Source organism: Mycetomoellerius zeteki, unplaced genomic scaffold (genome assembly GCF_001594055.1).
Source record: "Mycetomoellerius zeteki isolate Tzet28-1 unplaced genomic scaffold, Tzet1.0 scaffold780, whole genome shotgun sequence".
Lineage (NCBI taxonomy): Eukaryota > Metazoa > Arthropoda > Insecta > Hymenoptera > Formicidae > Mycetomoellerius > Mycetomoellerius zeteki.
In genome coordinates this window covers 20,314-44,745 of record NW_017257809.1, presented here as the reverse complement: position 1 = coordinate 44,745, position 24,432 = coordinate 20,314, and the positions used below count along the sequence as shown (strand labels likewise).

The following is a 24,432-nucleotide window of genomic DNA, read 5'->3' as shown; positions in this document are numbered from 1 at the left end:
AATATGTTATGAAGAAATTTAATTGATGTTTATATTCACCGAATGACGTGATATAATTCCTTCTCAGAGAGTATTTTTTATCTTAGCTTTGTATTTTTTAGATGGATCGTAATTCTCCACGGTTAGTGATGGTTTGTATTTTATCTCTTCATTTTGAATCTCTGAGAAGCGACAAGATTCCAGGAATATTTTTTCAAAAATCATTAGTTGTCTGAAAATATCCAAATATTAAAAAATTTTTACATCGTTTTGATAAAAACACTTAATATCGAGACATATTATACGTACTTAGACAGTACGAGACAGTTACATTATACGTACTTAAAATAATTCTTTGCAGTCAGATGTCTCAAGTCAATTTGGCTTATCAAATGCTCCGAATATATCGTAGCGAGATCATTAATGTTATAATGTAAGTCGGCTTCGTCCTTTGTCAGAAGAATGCAATTCCAAGGTGCCCATTCGATATCCTTTTGATATCTGACCATTCTTAGAATAAAAAGATCTCTAGTTTTACTGAGTGCCGATTGACCTTGCCAAATGTGGTTAACTAAGTGATAAATATCTTGCTCTTGCATTATAAATGCCAAAGCGGAAGTACTGCCTCGATGTTCTTCCTCAGCACGCACGCAATTTAATATAAACATGTAAGGATCGTAATCCACATGCGCAATATTACGTTGACTTAGGGAACTGCAGCCTTTAAAAAACATATTTAACTATGTAATTTTAAAAGTTTTGTACATAAGATATTATAATGAAAAATAAAAATATTATCAATATATATTGAATAAAGAATTTTATTTTATATGTATACTGTTATAGTATAATATTATACTCGTCACTCACTGCTGCAAATTGTTAGCTTCTTCATTCTAGTATGTGCTAAAAATCTGCGGATGGGAAGAAGCTTTAAACAATTCCGACAAAGTTTGGTTTCTGTTTCTAAAGGTTCTCGCAATTCGTTATCTTTAGATTCAGTAGTGATACATTCACAACCGCAAATACCATACATTCTTACAAAATTCAAATAAGTATCTATAAAAGAATATACATATTTATAATATTATTATTAAAAGTAAGCATAGTTGTTAACGCTATAAAATAATAATAAGAATAAATTCCAAAATAAAATAAAAAATTCTGAGAAACTCCAAATAACTTAAACTCTATTTTTTCCTCTTTCTCTAATTAAACTTTATGCCAAATAAAATTTATGGAGATATAAGTACTATTCCTTCTTATGGTACATCTTTTAAGTTATGTTTAACATTGATAAAATTTAGAAATATGTCGCTATTATCACATAGACATTATTTATATCATAATAATATTAAAGTTATTAACAATACATAAGTTATTATGATTAACATTGATATGTTGTTAATAACTAATAAGTCTATCAATTGTCATTAAAAATGATTTATTAATAGCATCAATTATCTTCTCTCAATTATCGATGTTTCATTATTTATTATAATAATAATATTATCATATAATATTAACAATCTTACGTGTTATTCTTTCGTTTAGATAATCGAGCGATAAATCCTCAATTTTTCGATTTAACAACGTAATCTCTTGATCTAACAATGATAATAAATCCAATGCCTCGACACAATTGTGTGTTTCAACCCACTTTTTCAGAGTTATCAATAATTTAATTCGTTCTTCTGAGCTAACGTCGCGATTGTTCAGTGCATCATAAATTTTTTTTAATTTTCGAGCATTTTGAATTTTTATAGTGACCATTTCTACGAGATTGCCCTTGTAACTGCTCCATCGTATAGGCTTGCAATTCACTGTCAAAAATCTGAGAGCTCTTTGTTTCCGGTACGATCTCTTGATCGCTTGTTTATGTTCATCGATTTGGTTGAGCATTTCTACCGTCTTTTCTATAATCTTACATTTCTCACGCTGACTTGCCTTGGACAGTTGCAATTTTATGTCCTTCAAACGATCAAATCTCCATCTTTCGATCAGACCATAAAGCATGTCAAAGTCCGCTCTTGATCGCGGATATATTTGACGAAGAATATTCTGTTTATGTCGTAATCTGCAAAAAAGAATAATACGCGAGTTTATAGCGCAAATATAAGATATGTTATACAAGAATATCCAAATATTTTCAAAAGCGTTGTACATAATTTTTTTCTTATATCTTTCTATCCCTAACATTATCTAAAACGTATTTAAAATAGTATTTCAGATACAGATATGTATATTTTTCATCATGAAATAGATATTTTTTTAATAATTAAACATTTATTTAACTTTATGGAACGATAATCCCGTTTAGGATCATCTCTTTTTAATTTTTAAATAAACTGTTTATCCAATTTTTATAAAACTTGACCTATAAGGTAATTTGATGATATTATTCGAACATGAGGTCAAAAATAAAAAAATTCGAAATAGATTTAATATGACGAATGAATTCTTAAAAATAATTTAATTATCACAAACTCGATAGAGTTTTTAATTGTAAAGTAACATCACGTTTCTAGTTTCGCTTTATTTGAAGCACATCAGTACTAACGGTTATATATAGTTACTGACTTTCAAACTCTGATTATAAACCCTTCCATCAAATATACAAGTTACGACATATAACATACGTTATAATATAACACACGCGTATTACAGTTATATTGTTGAGTGGGAAATTACAACTAACAGGTTCGTTCCATGTAATTTGGGGTTGTTTGTTAGGATGACAGATCCTTTTTTATGGAGATTACTAGGTATATTTTTAAAATTTGATCTTTTCAGGCTATACCTATTCAAAATCAAAGTAAATTTATATTTAAAAAATCTCCTAAAATCGACTTTCACGATAATCAAAAATTATTTATTAAAAATTTAGATTTTAAAAAGACTAAAATTGTAAATTCAGCGATTCTAAAAACCTTTAGAAAAAAAACAAGAGGTTCCATAAGGTTATTTTGTTAGAAAGCTTCCGTGTCCTCAAAAGGTTAATGTCAAATAAACTTGCTTTAAATTTGGATTTAAAGTTTTTATCACTATAAATCAAACAGAGCGAAATATAAATTAACATATTTAAAAGTTTCAATAAATATTTCCTTTTTCACATTAATTACTTGTTTTTCATGAATTACTTGTTTGCAATGGCTTTCTCTTCTTCATATTTCTTACATTTCTCGCGATAAGCTTGTGCGCATTCTTTAATGTATTTCTTCCATTTATATGCCCGATAATTTCTTTGAATTACACATGCGTGCCGATCTAAATTAAACTGCATATCAATGTAGCTCTCATAAGACTTTACAGTCATGTACTTATCCGCTTCGTTAGGGACGTAATAGTCACCTCTAAATTAATAACATAAAATATTCAGTTAACATCATTTACAATCGTTAAGTATATTATTTTCTTATAAATATTATAATTTCTTCAGAAATTTAAAGCTATTTTTTTATTTAAAAATTCAATACATATGTATACCCGGAGAAAAAAACATGGCAACTATACAAATTTTATGTGTAGAATTAGTATGTACAGTTGAAATAAACTAATAGAAATGAATTAGTCGTTATTGCAACTATAAAATAATTTATTCACACACACAATTATATACATCTCAATTATATAATTTAAAAAAGAAAAGTACAACTTTTACTTTTTTGCGATCGTTTAAAGGTCGTTTTATTTCTACATTTTCTCATGTATTAAGTTTTCCTTGATGGAAACCAAAAATTATCATAATAATGACTCTCAAGGAAAAATTGAAATAAAGAATAAAATTCTTATTGATATTACCAAATCACTGTCAGATACGCTTCAATTATTTAAAAATTAATTCAGTGTTGTGTGTGTGTGTGTTGATCCTCTGAATCAGTAGTGAAAAAAGTTGTACCCACCTTTGTATAGTTGTACACCTAAATTATATAGTTGCTACTTGTTACTATTATATTTTTCTCTTACAGTAAGTATAATCAGACATTCATTTTAATTTACTTATTTCTTACAGAATTATTATATAATTTAATTGTAAATTAATATATAATAAAGCTAATATATAAGAAATGCTAAATTAAAAAAAAATATATAAATTAGGATATATATAATTATCAATTATAGATTAAGTAAAAATGAAATTTTATTCTTGCGTTAATAAAGTTCTTTATTTCAATTGATATTAAAATTTTTAATATTTTCTGAATTGCTCAGTAATCACTACAATATAATTTGTAACTATATAATTATATATTATTACAAATGTAACAATATCCATATAAGAGAAGATAATTTTATTATTATTATTTAATATAACATACTATCTCCATAAATTATGTAATTAGATGTGATGTTATATATGCTTTGAAGAGACTGGATGTCATATAAATTTATTTAAATATTTAGTACCGCCACATTTGTGTCGCACGATGGCGCACTGATTGTGTTGTTCCGTCATTCGTTTGCACACATTGTACCGCTCTGCAGCATGTATTCTTCCGTGGACCTCGCTTTGATAAAGGCCCGGTTTGAGAAGCCGCATTTACATATTTTACTCCGGTAATTTTATGTCTCCACCCACCCAAATAAGGCTTGAAAATCCTTTGTTTTTCAATAACCGACAAAGTCATCTTAAAGAAATAGTGGTTACTAAAACTCGATTTTTCTTTTATTTATATCGATAATAAATTTATACAAACACACTTGGCGTCATAACCGTCCCGACCTTTTCTAGATAAATTTTTTTAGATTACGATTTCGCATATACACTATTTACTGGACTTCAAGCATATTTTTCCTTTCATTAACATTAAGTTAATATACAAGGAATGCATTAATAACATTATATTATAGTACATAAAAAAATAGAAAATAAATAATTTTGTACATTCTCTTTCTATAGCTCTTTATTGGTTTAATTTTTTAAAAAGTGTTTAAATGGTACTATTGAATTACAATGTCAGCAAAAATAAAAAAGATATTTTCTATATTAATTTCTGAACAAAACATAGCAGCACAAAAAATTTTCAGAAATTAGATTTGAGTCAACATAATATTTATATTATAAGAATAAAATTCGAAGGTATTAAATATCATTAAAAGGATATGAGAAAATCATATCTATTTGAGATTTTTACCACTTTCTATATTGCAGAACGTATTTACATTCACATCAATTTGTAATTCTTAAGACTAATACATTTATTTATAATATTTATTATACTTCTTTTAGTTAATATTCGATTTCATATAAAGTAAAAACTTGTGTACAAATATTTCCTTCCAATAAGGTTACACAAAAAAGTATCAAATGCATTTAAAATTTACAGTTATATTCAAATAATGGAAGGAAATGCATGAAACAAAGAGATCATTAAAAAACATCTAAAATGAAAAAGATCAAATTAAAGATACTTTTCCGTATTTTTGAATAAATAGTTGTTATATTATGAAAAAAATTGAGATGTGTGATTTAAGTAATTTTAATCAGAGGAAAATGTCGATGACAAGAAAAGTCGAAAACCGGTGGTTCCTTCGAATCTTTTTTGTGTCCATCAGCTAATAGCTTCAGCACTACAAAATTCGTCTTTGCTACTTTCAATAGGTTATTGATCTGCAAAACAGAAACAATAATTTAATGATAAAAATATTCTATTATAAAACAGTTTATACAGTTATATAAACTAATGTTTTTATGAACTTACTTCATTTTCTATTAAACTATTTGATGGATAAAGCAACAATGCACGTTCCAACATATTTCTAGCCTGATGAAAATGTCGACAACCGGCAACATATTGCATTTCACTGGTAACTTTTTCCTACAAGAATAAAGCTAATATTACATTTATCGTACGATAAATTTTTCAAGCGTGTTAATTGGCTGCAGAACAGAGAGATTCTCAAATCTCTCCATCCTATACCCAATTAGCATACTTAAAAGATTTGTCATACGATAAATGTAATATTAGCCCAAAAGTTATAAATTAAAATTTAAATTTAGTCAACATTAAAAACGTTTATAGTGCAATTTCTATTTGTTATGGTTGTTTTATTATAATTTAAATCTAAAACTGATTAAGCATTAAACTTACATTTCTTTTATGCATTTGAGCATTTGTCATATCTAGAAATTCTTGATAATGAACAGGCGGTGGCGTTAATAAAGACGAAAACGGCAATAATCTATGCTCATATCTTACTCGCTCGGAATCAAACTGTATCTCTGGAAGCGGTATTTTTTCATCCATGCGAAAACCGACTAGAGCCTAAAAATTTTTATAACTTATTATGCAAGAACTGTATATTCTTGATTTGCAAATTATTTTTAAAAATGTAATTTACTTTATAATATCCGCCACATATATTTTGCAAAGCCTGGTACATTAATATCTCCAAATTGTATGGTCTTGGTGTCGATTTCTTTTTCTTATTCTTAGAGCTCTTTTTGTTTCTGCCCTTATGAGTATCATTGTGTGAATCCTGTTCCATTAAGAACGTATCAGCTCGTGTAATTGCAGATACGAGCCAGCCATACAGAAATTCATATAAATACCAAAAGATATAATGATATTCGTGTACCGAATATAACTCGAGTTCAAAACCACTTAACAGATACATGACCATAACACGCAGTGTGTGATATAAAATCCAGGTACCAAAGCAGGCCAAGTGAGGCCTTGGCGTATCACTTTTTAAAGATAGAGTGTGCAAATAGCCATCAACTCTCTCCGCCTAAAACATGTATTTTTCAGCCTTAAACTTTTTATATTAAAACACATGCTTTAATAAAAATGAGTTAACGCTTTCTCTAATATTCTAAAAAAAACTTTAGATAAAACTAAAACATGTATAATAGATGTTTTTTTAAATAAGAAATGTAGAAAGTAATTAAAATTCTACGAAAAATTCTTACTTCATCTTGCAATGTCGCAAAGTCTTCTAATAAATGCGCCAGTTTATCCCTTTGTCTTGCCCTATTATGTCCACTAAGCTGCAACAGGTTTCCGAATAAGCTGACACAATGCGATAGAAAGCTGTCGACATACTCCTTAGCCTGGTGATTCTGAAGCAACGTACTCTTTGACAGCAACACGGGTGGCGCAATAAAATTTCGTGCTGCGTCTCTCAATACGTCGGCGAAATTGTGCACACCAAATACGCGGTTAGTGGTAGGCAAGTAAACAATTTGTAACATAGATCTGGACAATATGCATGGACTATGACGCGAAAATTCTAAGAAAAAGTCCTAAAAATAAATTCGTTTATTTTTATATATGAATCCACTAATAAAGAAATGTTAATGCATCACTAATTACCAAGGCCGCGTGAAATCCGACATGATTTGTGATTTTGGTAACCATTTTGAATCTATTTATCAATTCGACTAAATATTCTAAGGCATCTATTCTTGGTTTAATTTTGGTATATCTAGGGAACGTCGGTGGCAGCAATCTTTGGTTTACCATCGGATCAAATCCCATAATATTTGGATGATTAGCTATAAAATCATTAAAAAATCATCATTTTCTTACATAAATAACATTGCTTTTTATATAAGAAAACATTACGTAAATATCAATTTTTTATAAAGAAAATAAATAATTAATTCTAAATTTATAAAAAAAATTTATATAGTGTGAAGGAGAATATACAATAGTATGTCTATGTATACTTACAAACTTCATCAGCCTTTTCTCCGCGAACTACTGTTGAAATCATAATATTAAGCATATCGGAACAATTCGATAATAATCTCTGGCAATCATTTAAATTCTGTTGCAACTGCTGCTTCCGGCCCATCAATGTTAATACTTGATAGAACATTTTCGTAAATCGGATCCTCGCGTAAAGTGCTATTCCATCAGTATACTATAAATCAATATTAGTAATAAATGAATTAATATAAATATAACAAATTAATATTACATATAGAATAGACACAAAAATATTAAAATTATAGAATAAGATATGATTTTAAGATCTAAATTATGATCTAAACAAAAGAAAAAAGAAAAGCTACAAAGAGATTTACCTCTTTCTCAGATTCAACATCGACGAGTTTTATCCGACTTTTTCGATGAAGTTCTTCTTCAACTTCCCGCAACATCGATATTGTTTTTTGTTCCGTAATATCTTGCTGTAATCTATAGCCATAGGTAACGCTTTGAAAATCTTCCTCTTCAAATACCAAAGCTTTATTGATGCAATCCTTGATTATATCTATTATCTTATACATTGCATAACAGAAGGTCTTCAAAGGTTTATCTAGTATTTGCTCAGGCTGATGCAAATACAAGTTCGTGAAAACGGTTTGCGCAAGACTGTGACCTTCCAACCAAGATACTATACACGCGTATGTAGAATCTATTATTCCTATAATTTCAGCGGATGTAAAGTTGTCCAATTTAATTGCGCCTGAATCGACCGCCTGGGTAAAAGTGCAAGGCTTGTTGTTCCCCCGATTGCACAACATACCAGCATCCATTTTTGGATCCATCATCTCGATGGCAGACATGGCTTCAAATAACCCAAACAGGTCATCATGTAACAGTTCTCCCAGTTCCAACTCTGAATGCAGAAAAATATACTAGCATTTAAAAAATGTAAAACATTATTAGCCTTAATATTATTTGTAGAGATTAAAAAAGGTTCATAATGATTAAATCTTAAAAATCACTTACGTAATAATTGAAGGACTTATTGCAACAGTAGACTAACCCACATTTTGTAAAAACAGGGAGTAAATGTATTTCCCCCATTACTTTAATTTTAGAATTAACTTTCTCCTTTTTGATAAAATGTGGATTAGTATACTGTTGCTCAATAAGAACCCTTAAATTATATTTTACAGTATATATTCTATAATGCAATAATATGTAATGCAAACTCTTCTTATGTTGCTGACCTCTTTCCTTTAGATAAAAATTTGACACAGATCATTAATTTTTTTATAATTCGTGTAAATAAAGGATAATTACAATTTTAAAAATTAGTCGTAATTTATATGTATACATATATTTTTTATATTTTTTTCTATTTTAATACATGTTTTTATATATAATTATTCATTACTGCAAATTAAAAGCAAAAAAGTTTTGCAATCTCTAATAATTTTTATATGATCTCTCAAGGAGTCACAACCCATAATTTACATCACTTCATTATTTGTAATATTGTATAATATTTAACATACACATTATTATTATTACACTACATAGTACATGTATTACTATAGTATATATAATATGTATACTATTACACACTGTAATTTATACACATATTCCTTATAAACTTTACATGTAGTACGTTTTGTATTTTTTGCTTAATACTATATTTATGTCAAATAGATTCCAATAAGATTAAGTAAGAAAATGTAAATAGAGGAAAAAAAAATTAACTAAAATATAACTTAAAGAAAGGCCTATTATTTTGTACATTTATTATAATTTGTGTTTAGATTTACTTTCTAAATTTCATTAAAATCAAGAAATGGATATAAGTCATGTGAATGTTAAATACAGCAAAGTAACAATTTAAATTGATGATAAAGCTACATTAACAAAAGTCACAATAACCAAGAATATAATTCACAAAGAATTCACTGACTGTATGAAACACGAATATACATATACATTACAATCAAAATGTTTTTCTTTCAAACAATGTACTTCATTTGTTAATTCCATGTTAAAAATAGAAAAAAAATATGAAAAATATAACTAAAGATTAATTTAATAACGAGGTAGAATCAAAATTTAAGCATTACATTCATAATTTCATAATTAAACATAAATCAACATCTGTCCCTTTCTTCTTAATCTCTTTCTTACTCCTTTCTCATCTTTTTACTTATTTCTATTTCCTTTTTCTCTATCTTATCTTATTTCAAATATGAAAAGTAAAGTGTGACACAGCCAAAGACGAGCAGATTCAATATTCATAGCACAAGGCCGTAGCAAAACTAATAAAGGAAGGGAGAGAGCGCGGGACAGAGAAAACGACAGTTCGGTTCGGGACAAAGTAACGATCGATTTGGCAGTCAAGTACCTGTGATCGCCTCGAAGAACTCTTGAGTTATATCCACCCAGTTATGTACGATCGGGTCGAATCTACAAGACAAAAGTAGGACGAGGCAATTAAAAAATACCGCCCTACGTTGTGCGAGCGGATGGCACGACTAGGTTAAATCATTATCGAGTGCCGTGACGATGGCACGACGAACCGTCGCGTCCATCGTTCGTCGGCAACTCGCGAACGAGGCTCGTTGCCACGATTCATCTATATCAAAACTTACGGTAAATCTTTATCCTCGTTGATATCAATTGAATTCTGATCCTCCACCATGGTCGCCATTATTGTGGATGTTCTGGTTCTGTTAGTTCTGTCATCTCGTCACAGGGACGCCACTTTCGGTTGCAGCGTCAAAAGTCCCTAGAAACACTACAGTGAGTACCGCGCGAACCTTACCTGGCTTTAAAAATCTTGACTAAACTCCGGTTAAATTATAATTAATTAAAACCCGTTTTTATCAACGTAGATTAACTTTAATGATGCAGATTAACAATATAGATTAATTTCTCAGTTCAACTTACTCCTCATCTTTTTCTACTCTTTTTTAAGAATTAGAAAAAATTAAAAGTTAAATCAAGATTAAAGTTAATTCTATATACAAACGGACAGTAACCGATAGAATTGTTTAAAGTAAAATTTTTGACTGATATAATTAATTCGTCCAATCTAATCTTCTTTCTCATTTATTAAATTACCAAAAAGATAGCTGATAATTCTATATAAATCTTAATAAAATAATAAATATTCCTGTTAACAAAATAAGTCAGTCATTAATTAAATAATCGATATTTAGTTGAAATCCTAAAAATGGACTTTACTTACGTTTTATCGGATTGTAAAGCCTAAACTAATTTTAACAAAGCTAGATAACAAAAGTTAACATAAATTTAAATTAATTTGTTGTTTTCAAGTATTGTATTTTTATAAATTGACCAATTTTTTATTATTTTTTCTTTACAAACTTGCAGTTCGAAATCCGTATTGAGTCGATTCTTATATTTAAGACTGTCTTAAGATATTATTAGCACCTCGAGACATCACTTAAAACAGTCTTAAAACAAGAATGGACTATAAATAGCGGCTTTAGTCGAAATTGCTCTAAAATTTTGCGGTGCATCTTTCCCGCGTTGACTCGCGTGCGAAGCATTTTACCGACTGATGAATCGCTAGAAACTTATCATTTATCACTAAACTCCTAATCGTTTGTCGCACGAGAATAACGACTAACGACTGCGTTGCTTTTCGTCCTTGAAACACGAAACGCGCTCGGGATCGGAGTACTTCGTTCACATTCGTTGCACATCCGAGAGCTCGCTCAACGACTTCAAAGGTTGAGGGGCGAGGAAGGAAAGTAAGCAGGGTGGCCGGAGAATCTGGGGGAATCTGGCGGTAGTGCGTGATACGTTGTCGTCCCGGTCGGAGTCGTTTGTCGTTTCGCGACGTTAAAAAAACAGTGTATGTACACATACGTCACGTACGTCGCGGTGTGTGTCGAGTGTCGTTGCGTCTTATCAATATCGCCGGAAGAGAAAAGAGAAAAGAAGAGAGAGAGAGTGCGGTCTGTCGCGTCGTAAATTGTCCGCGATCGCAGTGATCGCGCGAGAAGCGTTTGAAGCCGGTGTTGTTACGTAGTAATTTCAGTACAGACTTTATTGCGCGTTTCGCTTCGCTTTGCTTCATCTCGCCTGGTTTCGTCCCGTCCCGTTTCGTTTCGTTTCGTTTCGTTTCGTTTCGTTTCGTTTTCACGGCTCGTCCGGTTGCTCACCGCGCCTCGTCTCATCGAAACACGCAAAGTGCATGCTACTGTAGATTGACAGCGGATCTACGCGCCTCGCGACACACGGCGGAGGATGTTGGATCGCGACACGGCGATACATCTCGTCGCCGGAGGGTGGGTATTATTTTCGACCAGCGCGCGCGCGCGTCTCAGACCCGGCCCGACCCGGCTCTACTTTGCTCCGTTCTGTTCTGTTCTGTTCTGCGTCACCAGCCTTGGCAGGTCTTCACTTCGATCTCTTTTGCGGCACGTTCGATTTACGATCCCGATCGGGTCGAGGGCGATTAATAGCTTTCCTGAGACCTCTCTGTCGCGCGGTCGGGCTGAAACGGAGACCGCTTTTTCCGAGAGGTCGTCTTTAATCTGAAACGCATTTGACACGCATAGGGTGCTCCAAAAAAAAAAACATTTATCAAACAATTTTCCACTTTTGAATATTTTCTTGCCGATCTTCTGGTCGGTTTTTCTGATGTTATGGATTTTTTTTAAAGAATTTTTAAGATCAGCTGGAGACTGATAACTTTGATTATCGCTGATAAAAGATTATTTTGAACTTGATCTAAAACACTGAAAAATATTCATCATTTAGTATCAGGATTGCATCAGTTAAGCATGACTACCATTTCTATGTACTTAAATGAGCACGTGTCGTATTTCTTTCCATACTTTTTCATTCTTTCCATGCTTTTCCATACACATTATTGGCTGTTCGACTTGTTTACACTTTTTACACTTAGCTTTCTCTCTTTTCAGCGCCAAATATATATCTATCTCATTTTAAGTGTAAAAAGTGTGAAAAAGTGTAAACAAGTTGAACAGAGCTTATGTGTGTGTATAGAAAAAGAAAGTTCAACGCACTAATAATTAAAAAGTAGATTAAATTAAATCAAAGAACGTAAAAATTTTATAAAGTACCTATATATTAACTTGTATATTGTACACACAAAAGTTAAGAAAAAATTTAATTAATTTATTACAATTTTGTTTAGTCCATTTTTCATTCATTATTATGAATTATTATGCATATATTTCGTTTATATTATATATTATTATTATTATTATTGTTCTGTTTGTTTGTCATAGTTATTGATTTAACATCTTGAGAGATTAACTGGAATGAATTAATCAAGATCATCCAAGGGCATTTAAGATTGAGTGTTCAGTTATAAGCAAAATCTAATTAAAACTTTTGTATAATAATAATAACAACGAATGAAAAATAACAAGATTATAATTAATTATTTTCTTAACTTATGTATACAATACACAAACTAATAAATAACTTTATAACATTTTTTTATCAATTTGTTTTCGTAATAACTCGTATTCCGAAAGTGAACATTTTAATAGATTTATAATTTAGTGATGATTGGAAAAAGAATTAACATTCAACGCTAACATTTCATCAAATAGTCTCCCTCAATATTTTTATAAAAGAAAATTAAACTTTAATGAAAGGAATCATAAAAAAAATCAAAATTAGAACATCTATGAGAATTGAATTGTTTTATTCATTAACATTGAAAGTTGAACACGCAAATTTTCAGCTTTTAATCCATTTAGAACGAATTTCGATACGTTAACGATTCACATAAGTTAAAAATTAAAATTTAAAAGATATACGGTATAAAATAAAGGAGGAAGTAATTTCTTTCCAGTCTACATCGTGTAATTAAGCAATATAAAGTTTAATACAAGCAGGCAGTTCCGTAATACAAACGCGAAAACGAGATAAATCAATTTTATCGCGAAGACATGTAGTTTATAAATGCATTACTGCGATAATAAAATCAACTCGTTTTATCTCTGCACTTAAAATGTTAGGAAATTCACACTTCAATTATTTTTGCGTTTTGTTACATAAAATGAAATAAATCCCCGTCTTACGTAAATGTTTCAGAATTCTTCTGGCTTGGTCGCAGTTACAAATAAAAAATATTGATGGACATGACAAAAAGACATAAATGCAGTCTCAATTCGACATTGTATTCATGATCGCTATTCTTGTCGAGACAATTGAATTGAACCGACACGGCGACGAAGAGCACGTGGTCGTAACTGCGACGAAATTATCGTACAATTATTTCTAATTTAAAAGGAGTCACATTCAGAGCAAAATCGAGATTCACGTGTCGCTTACTTAGCGATTTTTTTTTAGATAATTATTATCGGGAAAAACAACTTTTCTCTAGCGAAGGTTCCTTTAATCCTTTCATTCCTGACAATTATAATACAACTACTACGTGCAGATTAGCACGTAATCTCTGTGTATCAAATTTTTATCGACGATGTAGTAAATTTATCATCTCTGTTTTTTAAATATAATAGTCACGATATATACGGTAAACAAAAAGTGCATGCGTAAAAGAAGCCTGAGGTTGCATATATTTCTGATAACCTTAAATAACTGAATATAGTTCAGCGATTGTCAGCCTTTCTAGACACGATATAGATAATACCGGTTTTTCTCTCTCCAATATTGTTTAACCCCAATCAGTCGAATCTACTTTTTCTCGCTCTTTCTCTCTCTCTCTCTCTCTCTCTCTGTTTAGTGTATAATAAGTATTGTCGGTATATCACAGAGATGTTAAATCAATAATAATACTAATATTAAATAATACAAAATAATATTGAATTATTTGAACTTGAAAAATTATAACGAATATAATGGATTAAATTGTGATGAAATTTTTACGTGGAGAAAATTTAATTGACTGATGTGAACGTAAAAATATTATTTGTTATTTTATTTTTATATTATTTTATTGTGTCGACAATATTTATTTATTTGTTGACTGTTGATTTTAATATACATATAAGAAAGGAATTTTAATTAATTTTACTTATAATTGCGCAACCAGCCTTGTTGTTTATTGTTCTTGATTATTAATTCATTCTAGTTAGTCTTATCTTTCTCTATATTGAATCAATAACTATTAGCGAATTCTGTGACTTCTTTACGCTAGATGCATGTAAAAAACTACTATACCTGAAATATTAGTAAAATTAAATATAAAAACATAAATATTTTAAACGGTTACTCAATAATGATATGTCACGTTATTTAACAGAATATATTATTTCATTGCCAAAATTGATTATGTTATGCCATTGCAGTACATTGGGTATTTTATATAAAATAATCTTTTTAATGCGCACTAATCCAGTATAATACGAATGATTGAATTTATAAGATAAACAAAATAACGATGTGTTATTTTATATAATATATAAACGAAATATATGCATAATAATAATGAAAAATAGACTAAAAAAGATTGTAATTAAATTCATATTGATTATATGTATTCAAATCTATATTTTAATTGACATATTTGTATTGCATTATTTTTGCGGTGCAGTACAATATAGTATCGTCTTAATTCGTGTTGTTGTTTACGGCTAATACATTTCGTCAACGATGCGAGGTTGACCGACTAGATTCACAACCGGCCTTACCAATGCCGAAATACAAGACTGTTATGTGCGAGATAGCGTGTCAGCTCGCTCGAAAAGGAATCCGACGACGCAGTTAATAATGTGCCTGTCCGGCGCCACGTATACATATACTTGAATTTGCTACCTGTCTTTGCGCGTATACGTGTGCATGCATACGTAATCACTCGCATATATTTCTGTAAGCTTTCGATCGTACGTATACGGAGTACTCTAAACAATCAACAACTCACGATCGAATCTTCGATTAAGGAGTATCGAGGAATAATGAATGTGGAGCTATCGTTTCTTGAAACGTATGTGCTGATATATAGGCCAAAGTTGCGTCAGACACGTAATGTGGCGCCGGCAGGGAAAAGATGGATCATATTTTATTGATACGACACATAAGTAGGATCATGTAGAACTAGGATATACGATGTCGGTGTTCGAGAAAGTAATATGAAGCTCGCAAATTATTTCCTACAATTTAAAAGTATAGGTATTTTTATTAAGATTTATTGATGCAATTTTATCCGATTGATATATATTTTGAAAGATCATAAATTCCTTAAATTACAGAATTAAGATTTGTAATTTGATAAAGATTAAACCATAAATTATTCAACTTTTGACATTCACCGTTAAATATCTTAGTATTTATCGACCTTCTGATTCAAAGCAAAGACCTAATTAGAGTTAATCATATAATCAATAAAGAACAGTTTTAACGTTTATTCTATGTATTTTCAAAATTTAATTTATTGAAACCGCCTCTATATTTTTCTGCAAAACTAGTTTTTGTAAATTTTTATAAATCAAAAATTAAGATTTAATCTCTGATGTTCATTATTAATAATTCTCTATAAATATTATTGTTAGAGCGTATCTCTTTAAAACCGGTATATCGATCTTGTGATATTGAATCTTGGGTTTCCTTTTTTTCTTTTATTCAGAAGTAGATCAATTGAAAGGTCAAGTAAGTAAATTTGTATATATTTCAGAGACTTAACATTTCTCGCGCTTGACAACAGAGAATAACTAAACGATTTATTTACTCGAAATATCGCATATTGGAAATTCCATTCTGAAACTTCATAAATCTACTTATAATACTATAAACATAGCAGAAATTATGTAGTCATAATGAGAACGGGAAGCTTCTATTTATATATTTATAATATTTGTTATATATTATTAATAAAATTAGAGTTGAGAGGATTGTAAGTTCAAAAAACTTCTTTTTTGTGTTATCCTATTTTTAAAGAGATTGAAACATTCTTTGCGCTCAAATATGATAAAAGTTTTGTAAAGAAATATTACTGTAGCGTATTACTATCTGCATGAAAATTGTTATTCGAATTAGCAGAGTTAGCATGCAAATTTCCACTGAATGAGAGCACAAACGCGCACCTGCTTTTCAGCACGGCAAAAGCTATGCGAATTTATTACGCATGGCATGTGAATCGAACGCTAATTTACTGATCACATTCATTTGGACTTGATAAAAGGTTCGACATATACTGTGCAATAGCGACTTTGCAGGAGCGAATTAAGCTAATTACAGAGGCTCGAAGCTCAAAGATATTTTTCTCCATGAAATGAAGGTCATGTGTTGATATATAATTTGTTAAGATGACTATATTTACAATATGTATAGGATGTTTTCTTTTAACCTCACATATACAATATGTTTGATGTCTCTTATTTTAATATCCAATGAAAATTATATACTTATCGCTTTGTAATTTTTAATATTTTTCTATTAAATATTTTAATATAAAAAATTTATTTTGAATGTTTTAAATTAAAGTTTTATTAAAATTGATTTAATTCAAATCGGAATATTACAAAAATGTGTAAAAAATAAAATTTTATTATTTTTCCCATTTTTGAAGTTTAATAAAATCTTTTTTGTTTAATTTTTTATAATTGTAGTTTTGAATGAAAAACCCAATAAATTAATGATTCAATATTCTTGGTCTTTGTCTTAACTTGAATAGTTATCGTTAAAATATTAGAAACCTCAAAGTTACAAATACGAACCTCGAAAAACATGGCACTGATAAATTGTTGCAACGATAATACAGGTTTTCTAACACTGCTAATAACTTTACGGCGCGACAAGAAATGATGTAATAAATCTAATTGGAAGGATTCGCAAGATTGTATCAAGTTCTGCGTGAAAGTTTGTATTAAATAAATATTGATATTTTTGCTTCGTACGAATCATGCAACATTTCTCATGCTTTTACCGTTATCGTAATTTATAATTTCTATTCAGATAAGATAAAATTAAAATCAGATTACATTAGTAGCAGACATTTTGTTCTCTCAATGATCCGTTTTACTCTGTTTATAAACATTATAAATTAAGTACATTATACGCAGATTACAGTTGCCTACATAATCAAATTTTCCATTCACAGTAATTATAACAAAGTTCCAATTATAATTATAATTAGTACTTCGTTATAATTATAATGAACTTTCTTTATACTTCTTTGGAGAAAATAACGATTTCTTTCTCTGTCAATTCTATACAAACTTTAATAAAATTAAATGATTAAAATTGATAAAAGACAACTTTAAATATGTATATATTTACAAATGTATGTATTGTACATTATTTATTGTTGATTAAGTATACATAAATATATAAAATTACATTATACATTATTATATGTGGTTATCATAACAAAACATCTTTGTATGAGAAATTAGCAATCGTGATCGCAAATAAATAACAATACCGATCCTGACCTTTTTTTATTTTGCGTAGAGTGGCTGGGACTGCAGGAGCGATAGTAACTTGTCCACTTGAAGTAGTAAAGACCCGATTGCAGTCATCGTCTTCCGGCTTTCATCATCCACCTCCCATAAGCAAAGAATTTACATCTGGCCATCCAACATGCAAAGGTTCACCGACACCCGAACAACGTAGGAGGCTATGCACTGGCTATCCCAGGTAAATTAATCAAACAAAATTAAATCGATTAAACTAATGCTGATTCAATATTATTTCGCGACAGTTTATTACATTATAATTCGTCCAACTTCACCAAGTTGTTTTATGATTGGTTCAAAGAACTTTTGATTGATATTATCTCTCATCTGATATATCGCACCCCGCAAGAAAAGTGACACTCCAAATTTTTTAAATTTCTTATGCGAATTGTGTTCTAAATACATCGATCTTTAATCAGAATAAGTGATTCAAGTTGAATTTAAAGAAAAACGATACAAATATCAAAATAGGAATAATGTTTAGGGATAACATAACACTGGAACAATATTAATATCTACTTGTTTCTAGACAACTTAAAACAGAAGGCAATTTGTGATTATATCTCCAAGTTATCTCTTATGTTTAATACTACCGTAATAAATAATAATAAAATTTTAAAATATTTTCGCGAAAAAGACGCGTGTTATAAACAAGATCTTGGTCTCTTTCATCTCCAGGTATTCCAGTCACTTCGTATCTCTCTCACATTTTGGTGTCTCGACCTCACCTCCGGATTCTTCCCGAAACGCACCGGGCATTTATCAATGCTTAAGGTATATCATCAAGAATGAGGGTGCACGAGGACTGTTTAAAGGCCTTGGCCCGAATCTCATTGGTGTGGCACCCTCCAGAGCTATATATTTTTGCGCGTACTCCAAGAGCAAAGTCGCGTTCAATGCGATTCTACCTCCCGATACTCCGATCGTTCACGTTTTCTCCGCGTCCTGCGCTGGTAAGACTACACCATTATAATATTATTAAATTATATTGTCGCGATATACTACAATCCTCGTATTTGTCCAAATTTCAGTTTTAAATCTCTAAATGAATAATTGATTTTAATAATAATTTCAATTCTAAAATCATTTTTAATTTAGATCGAGTAGGTATACAGGTGGGAATTAATTTAGCAATTAACCTACTTTTTGATGTTATAATTTTCATAGTGTTGAAATGCTTTATATTGTTAATAGTTATTGTTAAGTTAAATTTACAATATATTTTTTACATTAAATTAAGCAAGTGTTTTATGCTAATAATAATATTTTTGAAACTATACTACAACGTTTAAAATTTAAATATTTCTTGCTCTTCTTTAATCTATTCGAGTTCAGTCTATTCTATTCTATTTTTTAACCATTTCAATTATTCATGCATTTTCTGCATTGTATCATGATAGAAACAGTTATATTGAAATATGATCGTGAAATTCATTCTAGTTTTTTCCACATTTTTTATTTTAAATGGTGTGAAATAAATGACACCGTATATTAATTAATAACGGATATATAAAATTTCATAGTATACAACGCATATTGCACGAAAATATTATGCAAGGATAATATTAAGCGTAGGTATATATACTTATTTATAGATCGATAGATGCCAATTCATGCTTGTTAAGACAATCGTGATCGTTAAGACAATGTTTTTTATAATAATTTTTTCCGTGTCACCTACTTTGAACCAACCTATAGTTTAGCCTATGAAATGATCTCATAGGTTTATATTTATTTACATTTATTACGCATTCGTTTAAAATTGCATTGCACTGCGTATTCTAAGTGTCGCTACTGTATATCTCTTGTATGCTATTTTTCATTGATTAGCTACTTTTTTCGTATCATGCAATGAAGATAAACTATCTCTTTATCGCGATCATGATTCAATATTCGCCAAATAAGACTTGATATAATTATAATAATATAATTAAAATAAATCCACAAAATTTTTATAACACAACAGTGCTATAAATAATCTTTTACAAGCAATATGATTTTATATTTTTATTGCGCAGATTTTGAGAAAATTGATTGTTGAAGGGAACAAGAAACTTACAAAAATAATTTCTTAAAATATGGAATCTAGAATGTCTTGCGATAAAGTTAAGCCTGAAATAGATTTTATTTCTCATATATTACATGTTATCTCGTCAATATCACATGTTGCGCTGTCTCCTTATGTTTTCTTCGACAAATCCAATCACTAGAATGATGATAGACGCGCGATTAATGCTCGATGGGGGGAAAAGTATTCGCGTCATTCATGCGTTTATCTTTAATGGATATATCGAAGTGCGGACGTCGCATTGCGATTCTGACGCGCAACTCGAACTCCTTTGATGTCGATAACCCACGAGGACATTCGGTACATATACCCGCTGGTACAATTATACGCACTTTTTTACTCTCATTTCTTCGTCTATTCTTATCAGATGTTCTTGAAATAGATAATGATCAACTCGAATAAATTTTTTATGTAAAAAACATTAAATTCTCTTTTAATATTTAAGAAGCTAATATGAGTTGTCTTCTGAACATAAAAAGATAAAGATAAAAAGTTGAAGATAAAAAAATTGCTAAAGAAATGACTGAATTTGATAAATTGCTTTTATGAGTTTTATAAATTCAGTTTTAATTATGTCTTATCTTTGGAAATTAAAATATCACATTTTCTTTGTAGCAGTATATTATATAATTGCCACTAACAATAAGCTATGTGAATTATATATATACTATATATGTACTTGCATATATATTAAACATATTTGTAATCCTTCAAACTATGCCGAATTGGTTTTCCGGACTTATAAACGCAATTAAACTACTGGAATAATATCACGAATTAAATTAAATTGACAAACAATTCTTAAATAATTTTGATGCACAATCAGACATCATATTAGCAAAGTGTTAATGTGCTGAAAAACTGTAAATAAATTTATTGCGAAAAATATTACCTCGGCCGGGAGTCGAACCCGGATCTCTTACATTCCGTGTGAGCGTCCTTATCAGTTAGACTATCGATTTAACATCTTGCTAATATGATATCTGATTGTGCATCAAAATTATTTAAGAATTGCTTATCAATTTAATTTAATTCGTGATATTATTCCAGTAGTTTAATTGCGTTTATAAATCCAGAAAACCAATTCGGCGTGCAGTTTGAAGGACTACAAATATGTTATATATACAAGTACATATATAGTATATATATAATTCACATTGAATTATTTAAAAGCGTTAAAGGTTTAGCTTCGACCGGTATAGACTTCTGAATTTCTATTATTAATTGAATTTTGTTTATGTTACATCTGCAAATTTAAATTATTCTTGTTAAAATATATTTAGTATTTGTTCTTTTTTACAAATTATGTCATTTCGGTTCTTTTTTGTTTCCTTGAAAATAATTAGTGCCTTTTAACATAAATTAAAGTGATTTTACAGAGTCAGCGTCGATAACTGTATTACAAATTTTGACGTCAGTTCTAAAGGATTAAGAGACTTTTTAAAATGTTATAAATATAATTTGTTATTTATACAAACTTTTATGGTACACACACTATAATCGAAAAGTACTTAAAACACTTACAAATTAAAAGATTCAGTTGATTGTTATTTGGACGAATCTTTCTATATTTAACGATTACACTGTTTCGTGAGCTCAACATCTTCATATATTATTTGCATACGCTGAATCGTTATGCAAATGTAATGAACATAGTCTGAAAAAGAAAACAAGCAATAAAACTAATCCTATACGTAAATCGATTTACAAGGGAACCTCTCGAGGTGTCAAATTCTGATTTTAATGAAACTTTATGAACTTGTAGCTTACATAAAGAGATGAATTTAGAAAATATCAGTTGTGGCTAAAAAACGGTTTGAAGGGATGAAATATCACCCCTTACGTGTACAGCGGTTTTCAGCTTTTTCCGTTATATCTCGAAAACTATTTGAGATATAAAAAAAGTTTTATACAAAAGTTTTACAACAAAATTAGCTGTATTCAATCGCGTTTTTAGAATAATTATTTACCAATTTTTTTTCGAAAATTTTGAAATTTTCATTAAAATCAGAATTTGACACCTCGAGAGATTCCCTTGTTAGCATCATGGAAAAATTTAAGCATTACGACGTAAGCAGTATAACAGATCCAACGTAAGTCTTACATTATGGGTTTACGATTTCTACCGTAATTGGCCAATTTGCTTACGTTTTACAGACTTTCTACAATAAGCAATTAGTAATAAATCAGAATATATACACTGAGAAAAAATATCTTAATTTCAAAGAAATATTTCTTTGCTCGTATTCAAACAAATTATTACTTTGGAAAATTTTCAATGAAAATTCAATGAAATCAATGAAAAGTTTTTTGAAATTTTAAAATGTTTTTTAAAGTAAAAAAATCTTAATTTCAAAGAAATTTTTATTGATCCAAAGTAATAATTTGTTTGAATACAAGCAAAGAAATATTTCTTTGAAATTAAGATATTTTTTTCTCAGTGTATATATAAAATAGAATATATTAACAATAGATCAGTAATAAGTTAGTCAGAAGCTAGAAATTGACCAATCATAATTGATTATTCTTTTCGCATTCGACTGCGATTGGTCAATTTCTAGCTTCTGATTTATTACTGATGACTTGTAGAAAGCCTGTTGTTGCTTAAGTTTTTTTTGTGTGCCATGACCTTTAACGATTCTATTATGTGTTATCTCATTGTACTTCGTAATTCTTGCCCGAAATAGCCGCTACAGAAGCGATGGAAGTATTGCATAACACGGCAATGCACTTTTCGATAAACACTTTCTCTCTCTTATTTACCTGCGCAATACGAAATGGAAATGTATTTGTTCAGAGACACCCGATAAATGATAGTCAATAAGACCATTTCGCAGACGATAAAAGAATTTATCATTCGAATTGTTGAACTCTGACCTGGAGAATACGATCCGCTTATTGTAGATCTGTTCGCAGGGGAGCCACGCAATTGACGCGTGTCTCTTCTTCTCGCGATGAGACTGTTTATCATTTGCGCCGCTTTTGCGTAAGTACAGACTGCGCAAGAATTTCTTGACTGCGGATTTTTCCATTTATTTAGATTCGATTTTAGTGAAAATTCGTGCTCGCTAACATCACTCACCATTCTCAATATCACATAAATGTCTTTATATCAAGGATACTCCAGAAAAGCCATATCAAGAATAAATTTCATTGAATCAAGTAATAAAAAACAATTTTTAATTAATAAATCGCAAAAATTCCATTTTTAAGTGCCTGTGATACGAAATCTATAAATTTCGATTTTTAAAAAATCCAAAATGTTCAAAAATAACTTGACAATTGATATTTTCCATATGATTATGTGTGATTCACTTGTGTACTAATTTTAAATAAAAAAATTAATTGCACTAAGTTGAAATTGTAGTAGCAGTATTGTCTATTGCAATCACTCGGCAACTCCAATGTTCTCAATTCTTTTGTTTCTACTCATATCGTATCAAACGTTGATTAATAATCAAGGATAACATTTGTTCTAAGATAGAATTTAGTTTCTAGCACAATTACTGTCATTGACAGTCGAATGTCATTTGTATCATTCACATGTTGCATCTGCACGAGAATATGGATTATCTCGTCTGTGAATAGTAATCCTATTATGCGCACATTTACACATATATATAGATAAGATATTACATAAAGTCACTCCAATATATATTTTCCAATCAAAGTTTTAGTGATCTTGTAATAACTCTTATCATTGTTTATTTTTAAGGGGATCCTAAAGCCGTCTGTATTACTGACTAAACCATATTGACTAAGTCATATTACTGACTAAATCAATATAATTTTTGTATAACAAATACTTTTTTCTCTTTCACAGATTCGAAAATCCTTCTCCAGGATTAAAGTATACACATTAATACGTGTTTGTGAGGTGGAATTTATGCCGAAAACGACAAAAAATTTCGAAATTGAAATCTTAAGAAAAATTTTTTGTCGTTCTCGGCATAAACTCCATTTCACAAACACGTATTAATGTGTATACTTTAATCCTGGAAAAGGAATCGAATCTGTGAAAGAGAAAAAAAGTATTTGTTATACAAAATTACGATTTAGTCGGTAATACAGACGGCTTTAGAATCCTCTGAATTGTTTTTAAAAAACCGAGATAAAAAACAGATAGACTGACATGTTTTGTAGGTAGTGATAAAAGACTAAGAGACTATATATACACATGAATCATTAAAAAGTATAATAATCTAATTAGTGATGTTTTTTTTTTAATGAAATTACATAAAGCATATAATTTTAGAAGATATGTGTGTGTTTATTATATATTATATCCCAGATAGCACACGACATTAATAGAACG

The 24,432-nt window shown here is 29.7% G+C and overlaps 3 protein-coding genes across 7 annotated transcripts in view; 1 reads left to right on the top strand and 2 right to left on the bottom strand.

Moving 5' to 3' along the window:
- Window positions 1-34: 34 nt before the first annotated feature.
- On the bottom strand, window positions 35-4,627 carry LOC108729627 (IQ and ubiquitin-like domain-containing protein). 2 transcript variants are annotated; one of them, XM_018458812.1, is made up of 6 exons: window positions 4,387-4,627; window positions 3,120-3,332; window positions 1,515-2,056; window positions 850-1,038; window positions 322-700; window positions 35-211 (listed from the first exon to the last, which is right to left on the bottom strand). In XM_018458812.1, the coding sequence occupies exons 1-6, from the start codon at window positions 4,605-4,607 to the stop codon at window positions 64-66; spliced, it is 1,692 nt and encodes a 563-aa protein (XP_018314314.1). In that variant the 5' UTR covers window positions 4,608-4,627; the 3' UTR covers window positions 35-63. The 2 variants fall into 2 exon arrangements, with proteins under 2 accessions (XP_018314314.1, XP_018314315.1); XM_018458813.1 differs by having other exon boundaries at window positions 130-161.
- A 796-nt stretch (window positions 4,628-5,423) lies between these two features.
- Naa35 (N-alpha-acetyltransferase 35) lies at window positions 5,424-11,771 on the bottom strand. Of its 2 annotated transcripts, none has more exons than XM_018458816.1 (11): window positions 11,699-11,771; window positions 10,274-10,410; window positions 10,027-10,088; window positions 8,012-8,547; window positions 7,656-7,848; window positions 7,296-7,477; window positions 6,893-7,225; window positions 6,322-6,711; window positions 6,072-6,245; window positions 5,682-5,798; window positions 5,424-5,590 (listed from the first exon to the last, which is right to left on the bottom strand). In XM_018458816.1, exons 2-11 carry the CDS (start codon window positions 10,330-10,332, stop codon window positions 5,450-5,452), a joined length of 2,187 nt encoding a protein of 728 aa, XP_018314318.1. In that variant the 5' UTR covers window positions 10,333-10,410; window positions 11,699-11,771; the 3' UTR covers window positions 5,424-5,449. The 2 variants fall into 2 exon arrangements, with proteins under 2 accessions (XP_018314318.1, XP_018314317.1); XM_018458815.1 differs by lacking the exon at window positions 11,699-11,771 and adding an exon at window positions 10,873-10,912.
- Window positions 11,772-11,873: 102 nt separating this feature from the next.
- The window catches only part of Rim2 (replication in mitochondria 2), a 22,620-nt gene continuing 10,061 nt past the window's right edge, over window positions 11,874-24,432 (top strand). For all 3 annotated transcript variants that reach the window (XR_001936943.1, XR_001936944.1, XM_018458817.1), the window contains exons 1-3: window positions 11,874-11,941; window positions 18,045-18,230; window positions 18,728-19,002. Coding sequence is in view for 1 of the 3 variants with exons in the window: in XM_018458817.1 (XP_018314319.1) it covers window positions 11,901-11,941; window positions 18,045-18,230; window positions 18,728-19,002 (502 nt within the window). In the remaining 2 variants the exon portion in view is untranslated. The remainder of the gene's footprint in view (window positions 11,942-18,044; window positions 18,231-18,727; window positions 19,003-24,432) is intronic.

What these genes read in the sequence shown, in the direction of transcription:
- LOC108729627 (XM_018458812.1), bottom strand. Translation starts at nt 4,607, where the DNA reads ATGACTTTGTCGGTTATTGAAAAACAAAGGATTTTCAAGCCTTATTTG. An exon ending in TCTAAACGAAAGAATAACAC is followed by an intron (nt 1,039 to 1,514) that starts GTAAGATTGTTA and finishes ATTCTTTTATAG; the next exon opens with ATACTTATTTGAATTTTGTA. An exon ending in GAAGCTAACAATTTGCAGCA is followed by an intron (nt 701 to 849) that starts GTGAGTGACGAG and finishes TGTTTTTTAAAG; the next exon opens with GCTGCAGTTCCCTAAGTCAA.
- Naa35 (XM_018458816.1), bottom strand. Translation starts at nt 10,332, where the DNA reads ATGGCGACCATGGTGGAGGATCAGAATTCAATTGATATCAACGAGGAT. An exon ending in AGAAAAGGCTGATGAAGTTT is followed by an intron (nt 7,478 to 7,655) that starts GTAAGTATACAT and finishes ATGATTTTATAG; the next exon opens with CTAATCATCCAAATATTATG. An exon ending in TATGTGGCGGATATTATAAA is followed by an intron (nt 6,246 to 6,321) that starts GTAAATTACATT and finishes AAAAATTTTTAG; the next exon opens with GCTCTAGTCGGTTTTCGCAT.